This window comes from Ranitomeya imitator, chromosome 4 (assembly GCF_032444005.1).
Source record: "Ranitomeya imitator isolate aRanImi1 chromosome 4, aRanImi1.pri, whole genome shotgun sequence".
NCBI classification, from domain to species: domain Eukaryota; kingdom Metazoa; phylum Chordata; class Amphibia; order Anura; family Dendrobatidae; genus Ranitomeya; species Ranitomeya imitator.
The window spans coordinates 692912591-692933695 of NC_091285.1; the positions used below are offsets into that span (position 1 = coordinate 692912591).

The following is a 21105-nucleotide window of genomic DNA, read 5'->3' on the forward strand; positions in this document are numbered from 1 at the left end:
CCCTGCAAAGTGCCCTGGATGAAGCTGCACTTCCTATACATAGAGCAACTCGGCACAGATGGCGACAACCGTGGCACATGCTGCAAACACGTTTCCTGCAGCGGTGCTCCAGGTGCCCAGAACGTCTGTGGAGAAAATCCAATCTACCCGAAGATTTCATCCATTATAAGTTCATGCTTAAAACATACAACTCTGCCCTTCACCTCTCCAAACAAACCTATTTTAACACCGTCATCACCTCACTGTCCAATAACCCTAAACGTCTCTTTGACACTTTCCAGTTCCTACTCAACCCAAGAGTTCAGGCCCCAATCACGGATCTCCATGCTGATGATCTGGGCAATTATAAAAAAAAAAAAAATTGACCATATCCGACAGGAAATCATCTCCCAATCTCTTCATAGCATGCACTGTCCTCCGTCCCCCACCGCATCTAGCTCACTCTCTGACTTTGAACCAGTCACAGAAGAAGAAGTAAGCAGGCTCCTTGCATCTTCTCGCCCAACCACTTGCACCAGTAACCGCATTCCGTCACATCTCCTCCAGTCCTTTTCCCTGGCTGTCACCTCTCACTCAGCAAAAATATTCAACCTCTCTCTCTTTGGGTATCTTTCCCTCCTCATTTAAGCATGCCATCATACATCCATTACATAAAAAAACATCCCTCGACCAAAACTGTGCCGCTAATTATAGACCTGTCTCTATTCTTCCCTTCATCTCCAAACTCCTTGAACGCCTGGTCCACTCCCGTCTTATCCGCCATCTCTCAGATAACTTCTCGACCATCTTCAATCTGGTTTCCGCTCTTTACACTCTACTGAAACTGCCCTCACTAAAGTCTCTAATGACCTACTAACAGCTAAATCTAATGGTCACTACTCCATGCTAATTCTCTTGGATCTCTCCGCAGCATTCCACACTGTAGATTATTAGCTCCTCCTCACTATTCTCTGCTCCATTGGCATCAAGGACACCGTTCTCTCCTGGTTCTCCTCCTATCTCTCTGACCGCTCTTTCACTGTATTTTTTGCTTGTTCCGCCTCCTCTTATCTTCCCCTTACTGTTGGGGTTCCACAAGGATCAGTCCTAGTCCTCCTCCTCTTCTCTTTGTATACTGCCCCTATTGGCCAAACAATCAGTAGATTTGCGTTTCAGTACCATCTCTATGCTGATGACACCCAATTATACACCTCTTCTTCTGTTATCACGCCTGCCTTTTTAGAAAACACAAGTGATTCTCTTACTGCTGTCTCTAGCATCATGTCGTCCCTCTATCTGAAACTGAACCTGTCAAAAACTGAACTCCTCGTGCTTATTCCCTCTACTAACCTACCTTTGCCTGACATTGCCATCTCCGTGTGCGGTTCCACCATTACTCCCAAGCAACATACTTGATTCTGAGCTTTCATTCTCCCCCACATCCGATCACTGGCTCGCTCTTGTTATCTGCACATCAAAAACATTTCTAGAATTTGACCTTTTCTTACTTTTGATTCTGCAAAAACTCTTACAGATTCTCTTTATCATTCTCATCTGGACTATTGTAACTCTCTACTAATCGGCCTCCCTCTTACCAAACTCTCCCCGCTCCAATCTGTCCTGAATGCTGCAGCCAGGATCATATTCCTCACCAATTGTTACACCGATGCCTCTACTTTGTGCCAGTCATTACACTGGTTACCCATCCACTCCAAAATCCAGCACAAACTTATTACCCTCATCCACAAAGCACTCCATGTCTCAGCACCACCCTACATTTCTTCCCTGGTCTCAGCGTACCACCCTACTCATGCTCTCCGGTTTATTAATGATCTCAGGTTAGCATCCTCAATAATCAGAACCTCCCACTCCCGTCTCCAAGACTTTACACGTGCTGCGCCAATTCTTTGGAATACACTAGCCAGGTTAATACGATTAATCCCCACAGTTTTAAGCGTGCCCTAAAAACGCATTTGTTCAGACTGGCCTACTGTCTCAACGTATTAACCTAACGATCCCTGCGTGGCCCATTAAAAAAAAAAAAAAAAACATAATCAGGTTCCTCGCATCATGTTCTCATTCACTTTATGCAGTTATTAGCCCTCTGTGTCTGCACTGCTACATACTTAGGCAGTTAACTGGTTCATGCAGCTTTACATGAACACCCGAGCCTTACACTATGGCCGGTCCGAATAACCAAACCAATTGTTACCATCCACCTCTCGTGTCTCATAGTTTGTAGCTTGCGAGCAGCAGGGCCCTTATTCCTCCTGGTATCTGTTTTGATCTGTGTTTATTGTTATGCTATAATGTCTATTGTCTGTACAAGTCCCCTCTATAATGTAAAGCGTTGCGGAATATGTTGACGCTATATTAATAAAATTATTATTATTGATGTCTAACCTCACAGGAGCAAATCCATTCTAGATACGAATGATGTGGGCGTGTGCCTGCTATGCGGAGTGGGCGTGGATAAGTGGAGTGGGCGTGGCTTGATATGTACATACACACACACACACACACACATACACCTTTCTATATATATAGATTATTGTGTATATATAATGTGTGTGTGCGCACTGATTATTTTCTGGCTGATATTTCTGTTTTGTTTCTGTTATTATTATGTTTTTCATTTTTATAATAAAAGATCTACAGGCTGTAACTCAGTATCAGTGCACGATCAGTAATGTAATGTAGGGACACAGTGATAATGAACAACAGACAACTACAAGAGTAGTTACAGCACAAATTATGATTTTAATGATTAAGCTCAGATCCATTTGCATGAAGCTCATTTTTTGGGATGTATTGTGGTCAGCAGCACTCAAACTGGACATCATTGAGAGCGGTGTCATCTCCACGGCCTAGTGCTTTCTCCACTCTTGTTCTGATACCACAGATGCCCAAACGACAAATTCCACTCCATTTTCCAAACTCTCCCCAGTGGCCATTGTGTCCTTCTACATTGCTGTTATCTGAACATCCCATCTTGACGCTGCTAGCTGCTGTGTCATCTCCATCACCCTGTGGTTTCTCAACTCTCAAGGCAAACCGTATGTAATTTCCTCTGGGACACCATGAAATGGGTGTCCAGTCCCCCCATCTGTGGAGAAAGAGTTTGGTTTAGATGGTTGTCTATCATCTGTTCATCATCTACACTTTTTCTTCAGTTTACTATAGTGACGAGATTGGAAACCCTTTGCCCTGTTCTGTGTTTTACTTTGTTACACAATGTATTTCCCCATGTCTAATTCTGACTGCACATCATTTAGTATTTCCTACTTGTTCGGTGTCTGAATAAAGCTGATCTTTACTAGAGATGAGCGAACTTATTTGGAAAATGTTTGCAAATCTCAAATTCAACACAAATGTTGCTCATTCGGATTCGTGTTCAGATTCCCAAGCATTTTTCCTAAAAATCTGTAAAAGTCGGTCAAAGTTTGGTAAATGACCGTCAGTGTTTCCAGTAGTAGTACGAGCCATAAAACATCCTGTACACGTGCACACTGATGTCACACGGATGACGTCCGTGAGTGTGACATGTACCGTCGCCTGGGAATCAGAGGTACTGTTCGAGGTGTTCTCCGGCACCGGGTGCTAAAGAAGACACCTCACATCACTGTTCCCTGCTTGCCCTGCGATCAGCGCTAGCAGGGGAAAATATTGAGAATTGCAGTCAGCTGTTGACAGGGAGAGCAGGAGCGGCTGATGGGAGTATTCATCAGCTGGCGCCTGCACTCTAAATAATTTTTTTTTAAAACAGCATGGGTTCCCCTGTATTTTTGATAACCAGCCAGGCAAAAATCACAGCTGCGGACTGCAACCATCAGCAGTAAGCTTCAGCTTGACTAGTTATCAAGAATGCAGGGGTCTCTACATCGTATGTTTTAATTATGTAAGTAAATAAAAGAAACGGCGTGGGTCCCCCCCCATTTCTGACAACCAGCCAAGCTAATGCAGACAGCTGGGAGCTGGTATACCCAGGCGGGAAAGGAGCCATGGATATTGCCCCTTAGCCTAAAAATAGCAGCACACAGCCACCCAGGAAGGGCACATCGCCAATCCTGGTGCTTTGTCCGTCTTTTCCCACTTGTTCTGTGGCGGTGGCAAGTGGGGTTCATATTAGTGGGGTTGATGTCACCTTTGTATTGTCAGTTGACATCAAGTCCACGGATTAGTAATGGTGAGGCGTTTATAAGACACCTATCCATTACTAACCCCATAGTCATATTGTATAAACACATAAACCCAGAATAAAGTCCTTTAAAGGGAATCTGTCAGCCCAAAATTTGCCTATAAACTAAGGCCACCGGCATCAGGGGCTTATCAACAACATTCTGTAATGCTGTAGATAAGCTCCTGATGTCACCTGAGAGATCAGAAAAACAGGTTATATTATACTCACCCAGGGGTGGTCCCGATGCAGTCTGGTCCAATGGGCGTCGCGGTCCGGGTCCGGCGCCTCCCATCTTCATACGATGACATCCTCTATCGTTGCTTCCTGGCGCAGCTCCTGCGCAGGCGTACTTTATCTGCCCTGTTGAGGGCATAGCAAAGTACTGCAGTGCGCAGGTGCTGAGAAAGGTCAGAGAGGCCCGGCCATACAGCCTATCAACCAACAGACACTGAGCAGCGTTTGCTATCGCTGCTCAGTATCTCTTGGTGATGAACTCATATGCCCTTAATGACGCCATTGCGAGTGTGAGAAAGTTCTCACTCTCACAGTACTGTCAGAAAGTTCATGGGAGTTCAAAGCCAATAAACTCAGTTCTACACACTGATGTCAGCATGAGTGCCGTGGGAAAAGTTGTAACGGCGCTCGCGCTGACGTCAGTGAACTCCCAGGAACTTTCTCATTCTCGTAGTGACGTCAGTGAGGTCATAGAACTTCACCATGAGACTCTGAGCAGTTGTAGCACCCGTTGCTCAGTGTCTCTGCTGGAAGGCAGTCTTTATAGTCGCATCATGCAACAATGCAGCCTGGCATCTAAATGAAGCATATCTAGACCTGTTACGGGTCAAATGGATTATTATCTTCTCTGCAGACAGGTGAGGAATATTTTTGTTTATTATTTTAATTCTGTTACAGGAGACATTGACTTCTGTGAACTGGTTGATGATGAGAGTATGGTTTAATTTAGATTCATTAAAAGAGTCTGTGTCATTATTTCAATTAAGGAGTTTATGCTGGGTGTCTGTGTTTTTTTTATAAAATATGACAATGGGGTTAATAATGGGGGTGTCTTATAGATGCGTTTCCATTACTAACCTCTGGGCTTGATGTCACCTGCAATACAAAGGTGACATCAACCCCCTTAACTATCACTCCACTTGCCACAGCTACAGGGCAAGTGGGAAGAGCGAGGCTAAGTGCCAGATTTGGCTCATCTTAGGGATACACCATTTCTGGGGTGGCTGAGAGCTGATGTTTTAGTCTGGGAGGGGCCAATATCCATGGCCCCTTCCTACGCTTTTAATATCAGCCCACAGCTCTCTGCTTTAGCTTGACTGGTTGTCAAAAATGGGGAGGACCCCACCCCGTTTTTTTAATTATTTGTTTAAATAATTAGAAAAATGGAGTGGGACCCCTCTATTCTTGATTACCGGGTTTGCTAATGCAGACAGCTGGGGGATGCAGCACGAAGCTGCCAGTTCTGCCTGGCTGGTTATAAAAAAAAAAACAGGGAAACTTGCATCATTTTTTAAATTTATTTATAGTGCAGGCGCCAGCAAATGAATACTCCTATCAGTGGCGCCTGCTCTAGTTCTTATCAGTGGCAGCAGGCATATGCTGATGGGAGCAGTAATCTCATCAGCCGATGCCTGTCACCGGAGGTAAACTGCGAGTTCACGCTGTCATCTTACAAATCGGCAATGACAACCACAGGGGTCTCTGGCGGACCCCGGGTTGTCATGCCAACCCATCAGCGCCCCACGGTCATGTGACAGGCGTGCCAATGGGTGTGGTTTGTGATGCTCTTCTGGAGCTTGCATGGTAAATTCCGCCGGCGGAACTTGACAGCGGTATTTAACATGTTAACAGCCGCAGGTAGATCGCATTTCCACCCGTGGCTGTTAGGGGCACATGACAGCTGATCAGATCATCTGGCATGCCCTAAAAAGGTGTGGAAGGAGAAAGATGTGGCTTTTGACATTCGGTACCATTCATCAAACCGTTCATCGAACAAGTCAGCGAGCATTTAAATGTTCGCCGAACCAAACGTCAAAAGGTTTGATCATCTCTATTCTTTTTATGAGTATGTTACATTCATAATATAAAATGCAACAACAGATAGGATTGGAATAAAGTAACTTATATGAGAACCTACTGTCCAACTGTAGAAGTAATTGTGCCGACAACATCTGTGCTTGTACAGTAAGTACAATATAGCTTTATTCCATTCAGGGCCGTGTCATCTCCTTTAGATCCAAGTTGTTTTTCCATCTGAAAACAAACCAACAGTGGGTTCATATCAGCACATAGGTACATTACATTAGATATCACATAATAGTTAAGGATCTCTGGATTCTTAGTTGAGCAACAAAATATGTAGAAATAAGGCAGTGCACATTCTGGTTATAAAGAAGTCTCATTATGAGCGGTTTTACACTTAGCTTCAAGTGACACTCAACTAATAACTCATCATCTCCAGATCGAATTTCGAGCCTACAGAAAATGTTTTATGCCAAATCCAGATGCCCAGGAAGAAGCCAAAGTGAGGCAAAACCTAGGTGTTATGACTGTATACGTACACTCACACGGGTAACATACAAACCAGGAGAGACAAACACATGAACCCAACAGGTCCCTGTTCAAGCTGGGAAAGTCCATAATCTGACCCTGGTTTTTCTCTGCCTGACCACTGAGGTTGGCACCCTAAGTATAGGAATGGTGCCCCCACTCAACGTAGACTTACCCTGAATGTCTTTAACTGCGCCCTCCCTATAAACAATGTGCAACATGGGGACACATAACTATAAAGTGAAATTCATAAAAATCTGAGGAAAAGGCACAGGCCTAAAAATGTGTTCACGGAGAGACATAGGAAAGACGAAAGAAAATAAGAACCACACAACAAACAGTATACGTGGATAGCCTCCCAGACCCCAAACTTAAAAAAAAGAAAAGGGTACTGGGGAGGAAGACACACAAACAAACCATAAGAAAAAGAAAGAAAGACAAAAGAAGCATCAGCAGTTGGCCAGAGACCAAACTGGCTGTGGCTCAGCAGAAAGGGAAACCAACCATGCAGCCAGAAGTCACTGGATCGAGTCCCGGATCTGAAACATGACGCTAGAGCTGGACTTGAATTACTGTATCTTGAGATTTTAGCTTGTAAAGCAGTTAATGTTTTATAAGATTGTGAGTATATGGAATAAAACCACATTATACCAGGATAAGGATGGGGCCATGCATACCAGGACAGAGATGGGGGCCATGTATACCAGTATAGGGATAAGGGAGCCATGCATACCAGGATGGGGAATATTAAAGGGAACCTGTCACCTGAATTTGGCGGGACCAGTTTTGGGTCATATGGCCGGAGTTTTCAGGTGTTTGAGTCACCCTTTCCTTACCCGCTGGCTGCATGCTGGCCGCAATATTGGATTGAAGTTCATTCTCTGTCCTCCGTAGTACACGCCTGTGCAAGGTAATCTTGCTTTGCGCAGGCGTGTACTACGGAGGACAGAGAATGAACTTCAATCCAATATTTCGGCCAGCATGCAGCCAGCGGGTAAGGAAAGGGTGAATCAAACACCTGAAAACTCCGCCCATATGACCCAAAACTGGTCCCGCCAAATTCAGGTGACAGGTTCCCTTTAAGTATTGAATTGACCACAGTTTTTGCTTCAATTTTTTTTCTAATTTCCTCTTCTAAAACCTAGGTGCGTCTTATGGTCGGGTGCGTCTTATGGTCCGAAAAATACTGTAATCATCAACTCTTATATTACCTCATGTTACTGTGTATTGCAGACTGTATTTTAGGCACTGTACAGCTATAGATTCTGAAATGCTCATGTTATTGTATCTTATAGTTTCACCCTTTCCTGTCACATCTACAATCAATCAATCAATTTTCTTAAAGCAGGTGGGGGGTTAGCTGCATGTCTGATTACACACCGTGCATGAGGACAGCATACCCATACTTTCTGGATGCCATCGATCTTCTAGATTAATGGACTTGCCACCAACTTCTGGTAATAAACAGATTCCCCACAAATATCAATGACTGTCTCAAAACCCAGGTACCTTTTGGCTGAATCCACTTGCTGAGGTGAAAGGAGGACATCGCTGAACATCTCCCCAGTCTCCCCATCTACCGCCGTTATCAACTGAAATAAAGTCTCCATAGGTCAATGTAGCTTGAATCAGTAATGATGCTACAACTGAGAACAACATCTTCTGCTCTGAAATATCAGCTCAATGTCACAGAGGTAGCGGAAAGTCAAGCTGTCATGCCCCGGTCCGAATTTATAGCCTGGATTTAGCTTCCTTTTTTTTCTTCTTCTTCTGGACAGCCTCTTATCGTAAATACTCTTCTTTGTAGAAGTCTGTCTAGTAGTCTTACTATATATTGACTTAGATTAAGTTGTGTATAAAAGTAATACTTTACTGGGAAAGGAAAAAGGAAATGAGGAAGAAGCTGTAAGTACACAATCTTTTAGGTTATGTGCTTAGGTCACATAATAACAAAACAGCAAGCTGTACAAATGCAATAAATGGTGGGGAAGGAAGGAGACCAAAGACAAGTAAAAAAAACCAAAGAGTTGAAGTCATAAAATAATACAAAAGACTGTATTCTGATATATAGGAGCCATACAAAGCAGCTGCAAAGAGTGTCTATCAGGGTATGTGCACACGTCCGGATTTTTAGCGTTTTTTTTGCGGAATTTCGCTATAAAAACGCTATAAATCCAGTAAAAAAATGCTAACATTATGCATCCTATCTTTTAGAATGCATTCCGCATTTTTTTGTGCATATGTTAGCGTTTTTTCCGCAAAAAAAATGCATTCCGCAAAATAAACGGACATGATCATTCTTTTTGCGGATTTTTGGCGGATTTCCAATCAAAAAGGACATTCCGGAAAAAAAAAACGCAAAAATTCCGCAAAAAATCCGCGCTAAATCCGCGCAAAAAACGGGCAAATTCCGCGAGAAATCCACGCGAAAAAAGGACGCGGATTTCTGGCAGAATTCTCAGGATTTTGTCAGGAAAAAATCCTGACGTGTGCACATACCCTCACTGTAGAGGACATGACAAGTGCACACATTGCCCCAAGAGACCCTCGACCTTGATTGGTACTATGTAAGATGTGAAAAAACTAAACAGTCTGGGTTCCACTGCAGATCACAAGTGATTGCTGGAAGTCTTAGCAGTGAGTTATCCTATGATCATAGAATCATAGAATGTTAGAGGTGTCGTGTCCAACCCTCGGCTCAATGCAGGATTCACTATACCATCTCAGACAGATGTCTGTCCAGCCTCTACTTAAAGACTTCCATTAAAGGAGAACTCACCACCTCTCGTGGCAGCTTGTTCCACTCATTGATAACCCTGTCAAAAAGTTTTTCCTAATATCTAATCTGTATCTTCTTCCTCTCAGTTTCATTCCATTGCTTATTGTGTTCCCATGTGCAAATGAGAATATGGATGATCCCTCTACACTGTGACAGCCCTTCAGATATTTGTAGACAGCTATTAATTCTCGTATCCTTTTTTGCAACCTAAACATTCCCAGATCCTTGACATTGGTATTGTCGACCACCGTGAATAAGTGTCTCCCCAAGGGTCTCCGACCCCTTTCCTTCCCATCATCCGAATAATTACATGAGTCTCACGTTGGATATAATTGGCCACAGCTGCCTTTATTATAAGCAGACAAACATTTAACCGTAACATGATCCGGGAAGGGGTCCTTGAAGCTAAAAGTCTGGTGTTAACCATAGTATAAACAAGTGGACAAGAGACCAACCGTAGATTACTCTCAGCCGTTACCCCACAGGCTCGAGAGCACCAAAATACCCCGAAGGGTTACCCTTGTCCACTTCCAACTTAGGAATCTGGCCCACCGTTACCAAGATTCCCCCAAATCACCAGACCCACAACCAAAACATATACCAACTGGAGAATCCGTATCCCGATAGACCCCCCAGGCCAATTTAGGACCAACTCCAAGGACCCCTCCCCCCGCCTACAGCCACTATGACCCGAAAACAAGAATATCGAATACACAAACATAAAGGGCGGGTGGGCAGGACTGCTCACAGGTCCTCAGAGTGGGAAGTGGGAAGTGACCATCACCCCGTGGGTGGAGCCTATCAAAATCCTGCCAGCAACGGACAGGACACATAACGGACCCAGGAACGGCGCCCAAAACCACCCTTTTACCCCTTCCCGTCGGATCCGTCTTAGACTTCCGAATCCAAAACTGCAACGACCCCTCGGAAACAAAAAAGTCCCCCGCCCAAAGGCCCCCTGACGAACTGTAGTGGGAGACACCAACTCTCCCACCCTCAAGGCCCCGTAAAAAGCCAACGAGAAAGCCAGGCGAAATAGCGCAACCTCAAAACCGGAAACACATATATCGCCCAGACGTGTCCCCAACCGCTCCAACATCTCAAAAGACACCGGGCGCCTGCAATCGCCACGGCTACCTGATCTTCTCAACCCCTTCGCATCTTGCTTTACCAAAAAGGACTTTGTCACGTCCTGTAGGCCCCGGAGCCTGAAACCAAAAGCTAAAGCCGCTATCGTCCTATCAACCTTTGCCACCGACCATCCCTGGTCCGCCCCGTGCCTCAACCACAACAACAACGCCCCCACTTGTTCCCGACCAGTACCCGCAACGCCACAAGACGCCAACCAGCTCTCCCACAAACTCCATACCGCCAAGACGCCAACCAGCTCTCCCACGAACTCCATACCCACGACCATGTACTCGGCACCAAGGATGCTTGAATTAAAGGGTCTGCAGCCCGGACACCATGCTCCAAAGCTCCATTGGGCATTCCCGCCCGGTCTCCTCGGCCTCCGGAGCCAGCGACCGAAAACGCTACCACTGGAAACGAGACAGAGAATCAGCAATGCAGTTATTAACACCAGGCACTGTCGTCAGACTGTTAGTGGCACACACGACCGCCATATTATCACAATTAAAGCGCACCCTTTTGTTTCGAAAATCGTCGACCCACAGCTGCACCGCCACCAAAATCAGAAAAATCTCCAACAAAGTAATGTTCCGTACCAACCCTGTTTCAAACCAAGCTTCCGGCCACCTAGCAGCACACCAACGGCCACCGAAAAAGGCCCCAAATCCGATACCGCCTGATGTGTCAGTAAACAAATCCAAATCCGCGTTACCCACTGCTTCCTCTATCAACAATGAATGCCCATTGTAACAAGACAAAAAACTATCACAAACCTCCAAGTCGGCCTTGTGTTCAGACGACAAACAAATAAAATGATGTGGGGCGGTAATCCCGGCCGTAGCGCTAGCCAATCTACGTGAAAAAATCCTGCCCATTGGGATAATTCGGCATGCAAAATTCAATTTTCCCAAAAGCGACTGCACCTCTCGCAGCGGCAATTTCTTCACACGTCTAGCACGGGCCACCTCCTCTCTCAAACCCAACACCTTGTCAACCGGCAACCTAAACTCCCACTTCACGGAGTCGATAACAATACCAAAAAAAGACAGACTCGTGCACGGACCCTCAGTCTTGCCCGATGCAAGCAGGACCCCAAAACGCTCAGCAACCCAAACAACCGTCCTCAACAGAACCTCACAACATTGAGATTGATCAGGGCCTATGCACAAGAAGTCATCCAAGTAATGAATCACCGAGTCCAAACCGGACACATCCCGCACCGCCCACTCCAGAAAGGAACTGAAGGCCTCAAAATAAGCACACGACAGAGAACAGCCCATCGGCAAACAACGGTCAACATAAAACCCGCCGTCCCAATAACAGCCTAACAACCGTACACTATCGGGGTTAACCGGCAGTAAACTAAAGGCCGACTCAATGTCGGTCTTAGCCAACAAAGCCTGTTGTGAATTCTGTGGCTGAATTCACTCCTGTGGTCACAAGTGGTACTGCAGCTTCTGAGCTTCCTCCCTCGGGTGTTCTGGTGAGCTCGTTAGCTGCTTCGTTACTTAACTCCACCTGATGCTGCTATCCTTGCTCCTTGTCAATGTTCCAGTGTTGGATCTGAGCTTCTCCTGTGTGTTCCTGTGACCTGCTGCTCTGTATAGCTAAGTGCTTTTTTTTTGCTATTTTGTTGCTTTTTTTCTGTCCAGCTTGTCTTTTGTTTTGCTGGAAGCTCTGAGACGCAAAGGGTGTACCGCCGTGCCGTTAGTTCGGCACGGTGGGTCTTTTTTGCCCCCTTTGCGTGGTTTTTGCTTTAGGGTTTTTTGTAGACTGCAAAGTTCGCTTTACTGTCCTCGCTCTGTCTAAGAATATCGGGCCCCACTTTGCTGAATCTATTTCATCCCTACGTTTTGTCTTTTCATCTTACTCACAGTCATTATATGTGGGGGGCTGTCTTTTGTTTTTGGGTATTTGTCAGATCACTGTGTGCGCTCTGATCGCTAGGCACACTGTGTCTCTGGATTGCCTTCATAACACCTTTCATTAGCACACATAACAGTACAAGGAGCCTAACTAATGATTCTCAATACAGGGAAAGAAAAAGTTCTGACATCATTTTTTTTTTTTTTTTTTTTTTCTGCTCTGTGTTCACTTTTTTTTTTTCCCCTAGACATTTGGGTGATTCTGGACACAGGTGTGGACATGGATATTCAGGGTCTGTGCTCTTCAATGGATAATCTCGTTATAAATGTACAAAAGATTCAAGATACTATTGATCAGAAATCTGTTAGAACCAAGAATTCCTATTCCTGATTTGTTTTTTGGAGATAGAACTAAGTTTCTCAGTTTCAAAAATAATTGTAAGCTATTTCTGGCCTTGAAACCTAATTCTTCTGGTAATCCTATTCAACAGTTTTTGATTATTATTTCTTTTTTGCGCGGCGACCCTCAAGACTGGGCATTTTCTCTTGCGCCAGGAGACCCTGCATTGAGTAGTGTCGATGCGTTTTTCCTGGCGCTCAGATTACTGTACGATGAGCCTAATTCAGTGGATCAGGCTGAGAAAAATTTGCTGGCTTTGTGCCAGGGTCAGGATGATATAGAAGTATATTGTCAGAAATTTAGGAAATGGTCAGTACTCACTCAGTGGAATGAATCTGCGCTGGCAGCTTTATTCAGAAAGGGTCTCTCTGAGGCTCTTAAGGATGTCATGGTGGGATTTCCTATGCCTGCTGGTTTGAATGAGTCTTTGTCTTTGGCCATTCAGATCGGTCGACGCTTGCGCGAGCGTAAATCTGTGCACCATTTGGCGGTATTGCCTGAGGTTAAACCTGAGCCTATGCAGTGCGATAGGACTATGACCAGAGTTGAACGGCAGGAATACAGACGTCTGAATGGGCTGTGTTTCTACTGTGGTGATTCCACTCATGCTATTTCTGATTGTCCTAAGCGCACTAAGCGGTCCGCTAGGTCTGCCGTCATTGGTACTGTACAGTCCAAATTCCTTCTGTCCATTACCTTGATATGCTCTTTGTCGTCGTTTTCGGTCATGGCGTTTGTGGATTCAGGCGCTGCCCTGAATCTGATGGATTTGGATTATGCTAAACGTTGTGGATTTTTCTTGGAGCCTTTGCGGTGTCCTATTCCATTGAGAGGAATTGATGCTACACCTTTGGCCAAGAATAAACCTCAGTACTGGGCCCAGCTGACCATGTGCATGGCTCCTGCACATCAGGAAGTTATTCGCTTTCTGGTGTTGCATAATCTGCATGATGTGGTCGTGTTGGGGTTGCCATGGCTACAAACCCATAATCCAGTATTGGATTGGAATTCCATGTCGGTATCCAGCTGGGGTTGTTAGGGGGTACATGGTGATGTTCCATTTTTGTCGATTTCGTCATCCACCCCTTCTGAGGTCCCAGAGTTCTTGTCTGATTATCAGGATGTATTTGAAGAGCCCAAGTCCGATGCCCTACCTCCGCATAGGGATTGTGACTGTGCTATCGATTTGATTCCTGGTAGTAAATTCCCTAAAGGTCGATTATTTAATTTATCCGTGCCCGAACACGCCGCTATGCGCAGTTATGTGAAGGAATCCCTGGAGAAGGGACATATTCGCCCGTCGTCATCACCACAGCTTTCTTTTCCAGGAAGTTTTCGCCCGCTGAGCGTAATTATGATGTGGGCAACCGAGAGTTGCTGGCCATGAAGTGGGCATTCGAGGAGTGGCGTCATTGGCTTGAAGGAGCTAAGCATCGCGTGGTGGTATTGACTGATCATAAGAACTTGACTTATCTCGAGTCTGCCAAGCGCTTGAATCCTAGACAGGCCCGTTGGTCGTTATTTTTTGCCCGCTTCGACTTTGTGATTTCGTACCTTCCGGGCTCTAAAAATGTGAAGGCGGATGCTCTGTCTAGGAGTTTTGTGCCCGACTCTCCGGGTTTATCTGAGCCAGCGGGTATCCTCAAGGAAGGAGTCATTGTGTCTGCCATCTCCCCTGATTTGCGGCGGGTGCTGCAAAAATTTCAGGCGAATAAACCTGATCGTTGTCCAGCGGAGAAACTGTTCGTCCCTGATAGGTGGACTAATAAAGTTATCTCTGAACTTCATTGTTCGGTGTTGGCTGGTCATCCTGGAATCTTTGGTACCAGAGAGTTAGTGGCTAGATCCTTCTGGTGGCCATCTCTGTCACGGGATGTGCGTACTTTTGTGCAGTCCTGTGGGATTTGTGCTCGGGCTAAGCCCTGCTGTTCTCGTGCCAGTGTGTTGCTTTTGCCCTTGCCGGTCCCGAAGAGGCCTTGGACACATATCTCTATGGATTTTATTTCAGATCTTCCCGTTTCTCAAAAGATGTCAGTCATTTGGGTGGTCTGTGATCGCTTTTCTAAGATGGTCCATCTGGTACCCTTGTCTAAATTGCCTTCTTCCTCTGATTTGGTGCCATTGTTCTTCCAGCATGTGGTTCGTTTGCATGGCATTCCAGAGAATATTGTTTCTGACAGAGGCTCCCAGTTTGTTTCGAGGTTTTGGCGAGCCTTTTGTGGTAGGATGGGCATTGACTTGTCTTTTTCCTCGGCTTTCCATCCTCAGACTAATGGCCAGACCGAACGAACCAATCAGACCTTGGAAACTTATCTGAGATGCTTTGTTTCTGCCGATCAGGATGACTGGGTTTCCTTTTTGCCTTTGGCTGAGTTCGCCCTTAATAATCGGGCCAGCTCGGCTACCTTGGTTTCGCCATTTTTCTGCAATTCTGGGTTCCATCCTCGTTTCTCTTCAGGACAGGTTGAGTCTTCTGACTGTCCTGGTGTGGATACTGTGGTGGACAGGTTGCAGCAGATTTGGACTCATGTAGTGGACAATTTGACCTTGTCCCAGGAGAAGGCTCAACGTTTCGCTAATCGCAGACGCCGTATGGGTCCCCGACTTCGTGTTGGGGATCTGGTTTGTTTATCTTCTCGTCATATTCCTATGAAGGTTTCCTCTCCTAAGTTTAAACCTCGTTTCATTGGTCCGTATAGGATTTCTGAGGTTCTTAATCCTGTGTCTTTTCGTCTGACCCTCCCAGATTCTTTTTCCATACATAACGTATTCCATAGGTCATTGTTGCGGAGATACGTGGCACCTATGGTTCCATCTGTTGACCCTCCTGCCCCGGTTTTGGTGGAGGGGGAATTGGAGTATATTGTGGAGAAGATTTTGGATTCTCGTGTTTTCGAGACGGAAACTCCAGTATCTGGTTAAATGGAAGGGTTATGCTCAGGAAGATAATTCCTGGGTTTTTGCCTCTGATGTCCATGCTCCCGATCTTGTTCGTGCCTTTCATGTGGCTCATCCTGGTCGGCCTGGGGGCTCTGGTGAGGGTTCGGTGACCCCTCCTCAAGGGGGGGGTACTGTTGTGAATTCTGTGGCAGAGCTCCCTCCTGTGGTCACAAGTGGTACTTCGGCTGATTCTCTCTGGGAGCTTCCGTTTGTGGAGGAAAGTGGTACTGCGGCTTCTGAGTTTCCTCCCTCAGGTGATCTGGTGAGGTCGTTAGGTGCTTCTCTACTTAACTCCACCTAATGCTTTGATCCATGCTTCCTGTCAATGTTCCAGTGTTGGACTTGTTTCTCCCTGGATCATTCCTGTGGCCTGCTGATCTGCATAGCTAAGTTCCTCTTTGCTATTTGTTTGCTATTTTTTCTGTCCAGCTTGTCTATTTGTTTGCTGGAAGCTCTGGGACGCAAAGGGTGCACCTCCGTGCCGTTAGTTCGGTACGGAGGGTCTTTTTGCCCCCTTTGCGTGGTTTTCTTTAGGGTTTTGTGTCGACCGCAAAGTTATCTTTCCTATCCTCGCTCTGTTAAGAAAGTCGGGCCTAACTTTGCTGAATCTATTTCATCTCTACGTTTGTCTTTTCATCTTAACTCACAGTCATTATATGTGGGGGGCTGCCTTTTCCTTTGGGGTATTTCTCTGAGGCAAGGTAGGCTTATTTTTCTATCTTCAGGCTAGTTAGTTTCTCAGGCTGTGTCGAGTTGCATAGGCAGAGTTAGGCGCAATCCACGGCTGCCTCTAGTGTTGTTTGGAGAGGATTAGGGATTGCGGTCTGCAGAGTTCCCACGTCTCAGAGCTCGTTCTATTATTTTGGGTTATTGTCAGATCACTGTATGTGCTCTGATCGCTATGTCCATTGTGATACTGAATTGCCTATCATAACACTTCTCACGCACCTCCTTTTTCAAGTGCGCCCCCAACGGCCCTTCAAAACAACCATACACCTCGCCCAGCACCTTATCATCCAACCGAATGCCCCCCTCCTTCTCTTTCTCAGTCTGCATGGATACCGAGACTGGCTCGGTCAACCTGCCCGATTCAGCAGACCCGCTGCCGGATAACACCAACCCCGGATCAGATGATCCGGCCCAAGCTGACAAAGGGGATGGCCCTGGCCTACCACTGCCCAACCGTGACAACAGCTCTCGTACACCTGACAACAACTCCCCCACCCCTTCACGACTCGCATCAGCCCGCATACCAACTCCATCACCCCCTACCACATACCCCACAACCCGATTCACAGAAGTCAAAGTCGGCGTCGAAAACCCCGGGGACAAACAATACATAGAAGGGTTCTCACCAGGCTGCAGGGGAGCTGTGATCCCCCCAGCCGCAGACGCTGACGCCGTCCAGCCGTCTCTCAATCCCGAAGCTGTCCTTGGGCCCTCCCGGACGTGAACTTCGCTCCGCAATACTGCTCCAACCGATCCGCCCCCCTGCGGAGGGGACCGTGCCGAATCCGTCAGCCGAGGTGACCGCCTGATGTCCTGCAGGCCCAGGCCCGGACCCGCCATCCGAAACGCTGCCGTCTGACGTCGCCACCCTAGAGGATGCAGGCCCGGCCGCCGGTGCTGGAGGGGAATTGTGCCCCCTGGTCGTGTCCAGCAGCCCCGCTGCTGCCGCTGGTATGCTCCCCCGCTGACTCATGGTGCCGCAAGAGGCAGGCCGCCTGGCCTGGTCCCCATCGTGACATCGCTCCGGCCGTTAGGAGCTCTGGCGCGCATAGGCCCCAACCCCCGGCATGCTGGGGGAGAAGGCCTAACTGCCGCCGCTGGCCTCAGCGCAGCTGGCGGATTCCTCCCAGACCGCGGCCTGCTGGGGTGCTTCTGAGCAGGCATGCGGCCTGGGGGGTCCCCTGAGGGGCTCCTGCGCCGCCGCTGAGACACCGGGGTGACATCGGGGGATAAGCGCTGCGCGGGCCGCACTCGCCTGGACCGCCGCTCACCGGGCCCGACCGCTGGGGATCCACACCGCCGCTGCCGCTGCCACCATCAAGGATGCTGGACACTTGAGCCTCCAGCCAGCCTGGAGGCTGTGACGCCGCTGCCGCCCGCAGCTGTGACAGGACTTCTTCAATGGCTGCCATGGTAAGCTGCTGGTGCTTGGTGCTTCCTGCTCACAGGTCCACAGAGCGGGAAGTGACCAGCTCCTTCATCATGTAATGGAGAGACACAGGTCTGATTTGTTTAATTAACTGTTTACAATGCAGAATATTCCTGATGGAAGAGAGATGATTAGTGAAGAGTGAATTTCTTTGAGTAGAAATTGAATGCCCCTCACATTTTACAAAAATTCAGATTCTCCAGAATCCATTTTTTTTTATTTGCAATTCACTTCGCACCTTTCAGCAAACTTGATGAATTTCTGATGAACCATAGAGGGATGGAAAAGGGAAAACAAAAAATAGTCAACTCGCCCCTCGGTCCCGTAATCCAGTGTCTGGACCTAAACGCTGCCCGGCCTTGGTGCAGAGTAGAACAGGCCAAAGAGGATATCTACTATATAAAGCTGAATGTGTGTGTGTATGTGTGTGTGTATGTCCGGGATTGGCATCTGCACCGTCGCAGCTACAGCCACAAAATTTTGCACAGTCACACGTCTGGACCCCGAGAGCGTCATAGGCTATATTGTGAGGCGAAATTTTAACCCCGCGCGTTCCAATTCACCAAACAATTTTGCCCCTATCTACATAATGGGGAAAAAAGTGAAAGGAAAAGTGTTGGAAGTGTCGCAGCTACAGCAACAAAATTTTGCACAGTCACACGTCTGGACCCCGAGAGCGTCATAGGCTACGTTGTGAGGTGAAATTTTAACCCCGCACTTTCCAATTCACCAAACAATTTTGCCCCTATCTACATAATGGGGAAAAAGTGAAATGAAAAGTGTTGGAGGCGTCGCAGCTACAGCCACAAAATTTTGCACAGTCACACGTCTGGACCCCAAGAGCGTCATAGGCTATGTTGTGAGGTGAAATTTTAACCCCGCGCTTTCCAATTCACCAAACAATTTTGCCCCTATCTACATAATGGGGAAAAAAGTGAAAGGAAAAGTGTTGGAAGTGTCGCAGCTACAGCAACAAAATTTTGCACAGTCACACATCTGGACCCTGAGAGCGTCATAGGCTACGTTGTGAGGTGAAATTTTAACCCCGCGCTTTCCAATTCACCAAAATTTTTTGCCCCTATCTACATAATGGGGAAAAAGTTAAATGAAAAGTGTTGGAGGCGTCGCAGCTACAGCCACAAAATTTTGCACAGTCACACGTCTGGACCCCGAGAGCGTCATAGGCTATATTGTGAGGCGAAATTTTAACCCCGCGCGTTCCAATTCACCAAACAATTTTGCCCCTATCTACATAATGGGGAAAAAAGTGAAAGGAAAAGTGTTGGAGGCGTCGCAGCTACAGAAACAAAATTTTGCACAGTCACACGTCTGGACCCTGAGAGCGTCATAGGCTATGTTGTGAGGTGAAATTTTAACCCTGCGCTTTCCAATTCACCAAACAATTTTGCCCCTATCTACATAATGGGGAAAAAGTGAAATGAAAAGTGTTGGAGGCGTCGCAGCTACAGCCACAAAATTTTGCACAGTCACACGTCTGGACCCTGAGAGCGTCATAGGCTACGTTGTGAGGTGAAATTTTAACCCTGCGCTTTCCAATTCACCAAACAATTTTGCCCCTATCTACATAATGGGAAAAAGTGAAATGAAAAGTGTTGGAGGCGTCGCAGCTACAGCCACAAAATTTTGCACAGTCACACGTCTGGACCCTGAGAGCGTCATAGGCTACGTTGTGAGGTGAAATTTTAACCCTGCGCTTTCCAATTCACCAAACAATTTTGCCCCTATCTACATAATGGGGAAAAAGTGAAATGAAAAGTGTTGGAGGCGTCGCAGCTACAGCCACAAAATTTTGCACAGTCACACGTCTGGACCCTGAGAGCGTCATAGGCTATGTTGTGAGGTGAAATTTTAACTCCGCACTTTCCAATTCACCAAACTATTTTTCCCCTATCTACATAATGGGGAAAAGTGAAAGGAAAAGTGTAGGAGGCAAATTGACAGCTGCCAGATGTGAACAAGGGGGACTTAAAGAATGAGAGCGATGGCACCAAAGAGTATATACCGTACAGTTGCTAAAGTGGGGCCCCGACATGAGATACTCACCACACATGGGGATATGAACACACACACAAAATGCGCCACACACTACCACGTGCTTGAACACATATACCACCCTCAGCACACATTTCACCACACATACACCAACCTCGCCACATAAAAGTCGAAACACAAAAGTCGCCGCTCAAAACTCACCACGCGCAAAACTCGCCACATGCAAAAAATAGGCTCATGCAAAACTCGCCACAAGTGCAAAACTCACCTCATGGAAAACTCGCCACACGCAAAACTTGCACATGCGGAAAAATTGCCACATGCACAAAATTTGCAACACATGCAAAAGTTGCCTCACACAAAACTTGCACATACTCAAAAGGCACCAGACATAAAACTCACCACGCGCAAAACTCGCCATGCGCAAAACTTGCTGCACACAACTTGCTACACTAACCTGTCACATGCAACTCGACACACAAAAAGTTGCTACACGCATGTTGCCACACAAAACTAATCTCACAAAAGTCGCTACATGCATGTCGCCACACACAACTCAACACACACAACTTGACAAACGAAACTCGCCCTAAAACACACACAAGTCTGGTATTAGCCTTCAAAAATAAAATTCTAATTAATAAGCAGACAAACTACAAGAGCAACAAATGTACCATATAGGAAATACGGCAGCTGTCACTCACATAACCTGTCTATTATGTGTATGTGTGAGCTAATATATACTGCCAGGGGGAGGGCTTCCTGTTGGCTGGGGATTTATCAGGCTGCCAATTTATCTTACAAATACTGAGGTAAAAATACTGAGCAAATAACGTGTTAACGAGGTCTAATACAGGAGATCACACAGGTATATACTATATACAGGGGAGATGACACACAGATATATACTATATACAGGAGAGATGACACACAGGTATATACTATATAAAGGAGGAGATGACATACAGGTACATACTATATACAGGAGGAGATGACATACAGGTATATACTATACACAGGAGGAGATGACACACAGGTATATACTATATACAGGAGCAGATTACCTACAGGTATATACTATATACAGGAGGAGAT

The 21105-nt window shown here is 46.4% G+C and overlaps 1 protein-coding gene across 1 annotated transcript; it reads right to left on the reverse strand.

Annotated features, from left to right (window-relative positions):
• Window positions 1-2719: 2719 nt before the first annotated feature.
• On the reverse strand, window positions 2720-8445 carry LOC138674375 (vitelline membrane outer layer protein 1 homolog). The gene is made up of 3 exons (XM_069762223.1): window positions 8234-8445; window positions 6312-6427; window positions 2720-3085 (listed from the first exon to the last, which is right to left on the reverse strand). The coding sequence occupies exons 1-3, from the start codon at window positions 8381-8383 to the stop codon at window positions 2797-2799; spliced, it is 555 nt and encodes a 184-aa protein (XP_069618324.1). The 5' UTR covers window positions 8384-8445; the 3' UTR covers window positions 2720-2796.
• Between the last annotated feature and the right edge of the window lie 12660 nt (window positions 8446-21105).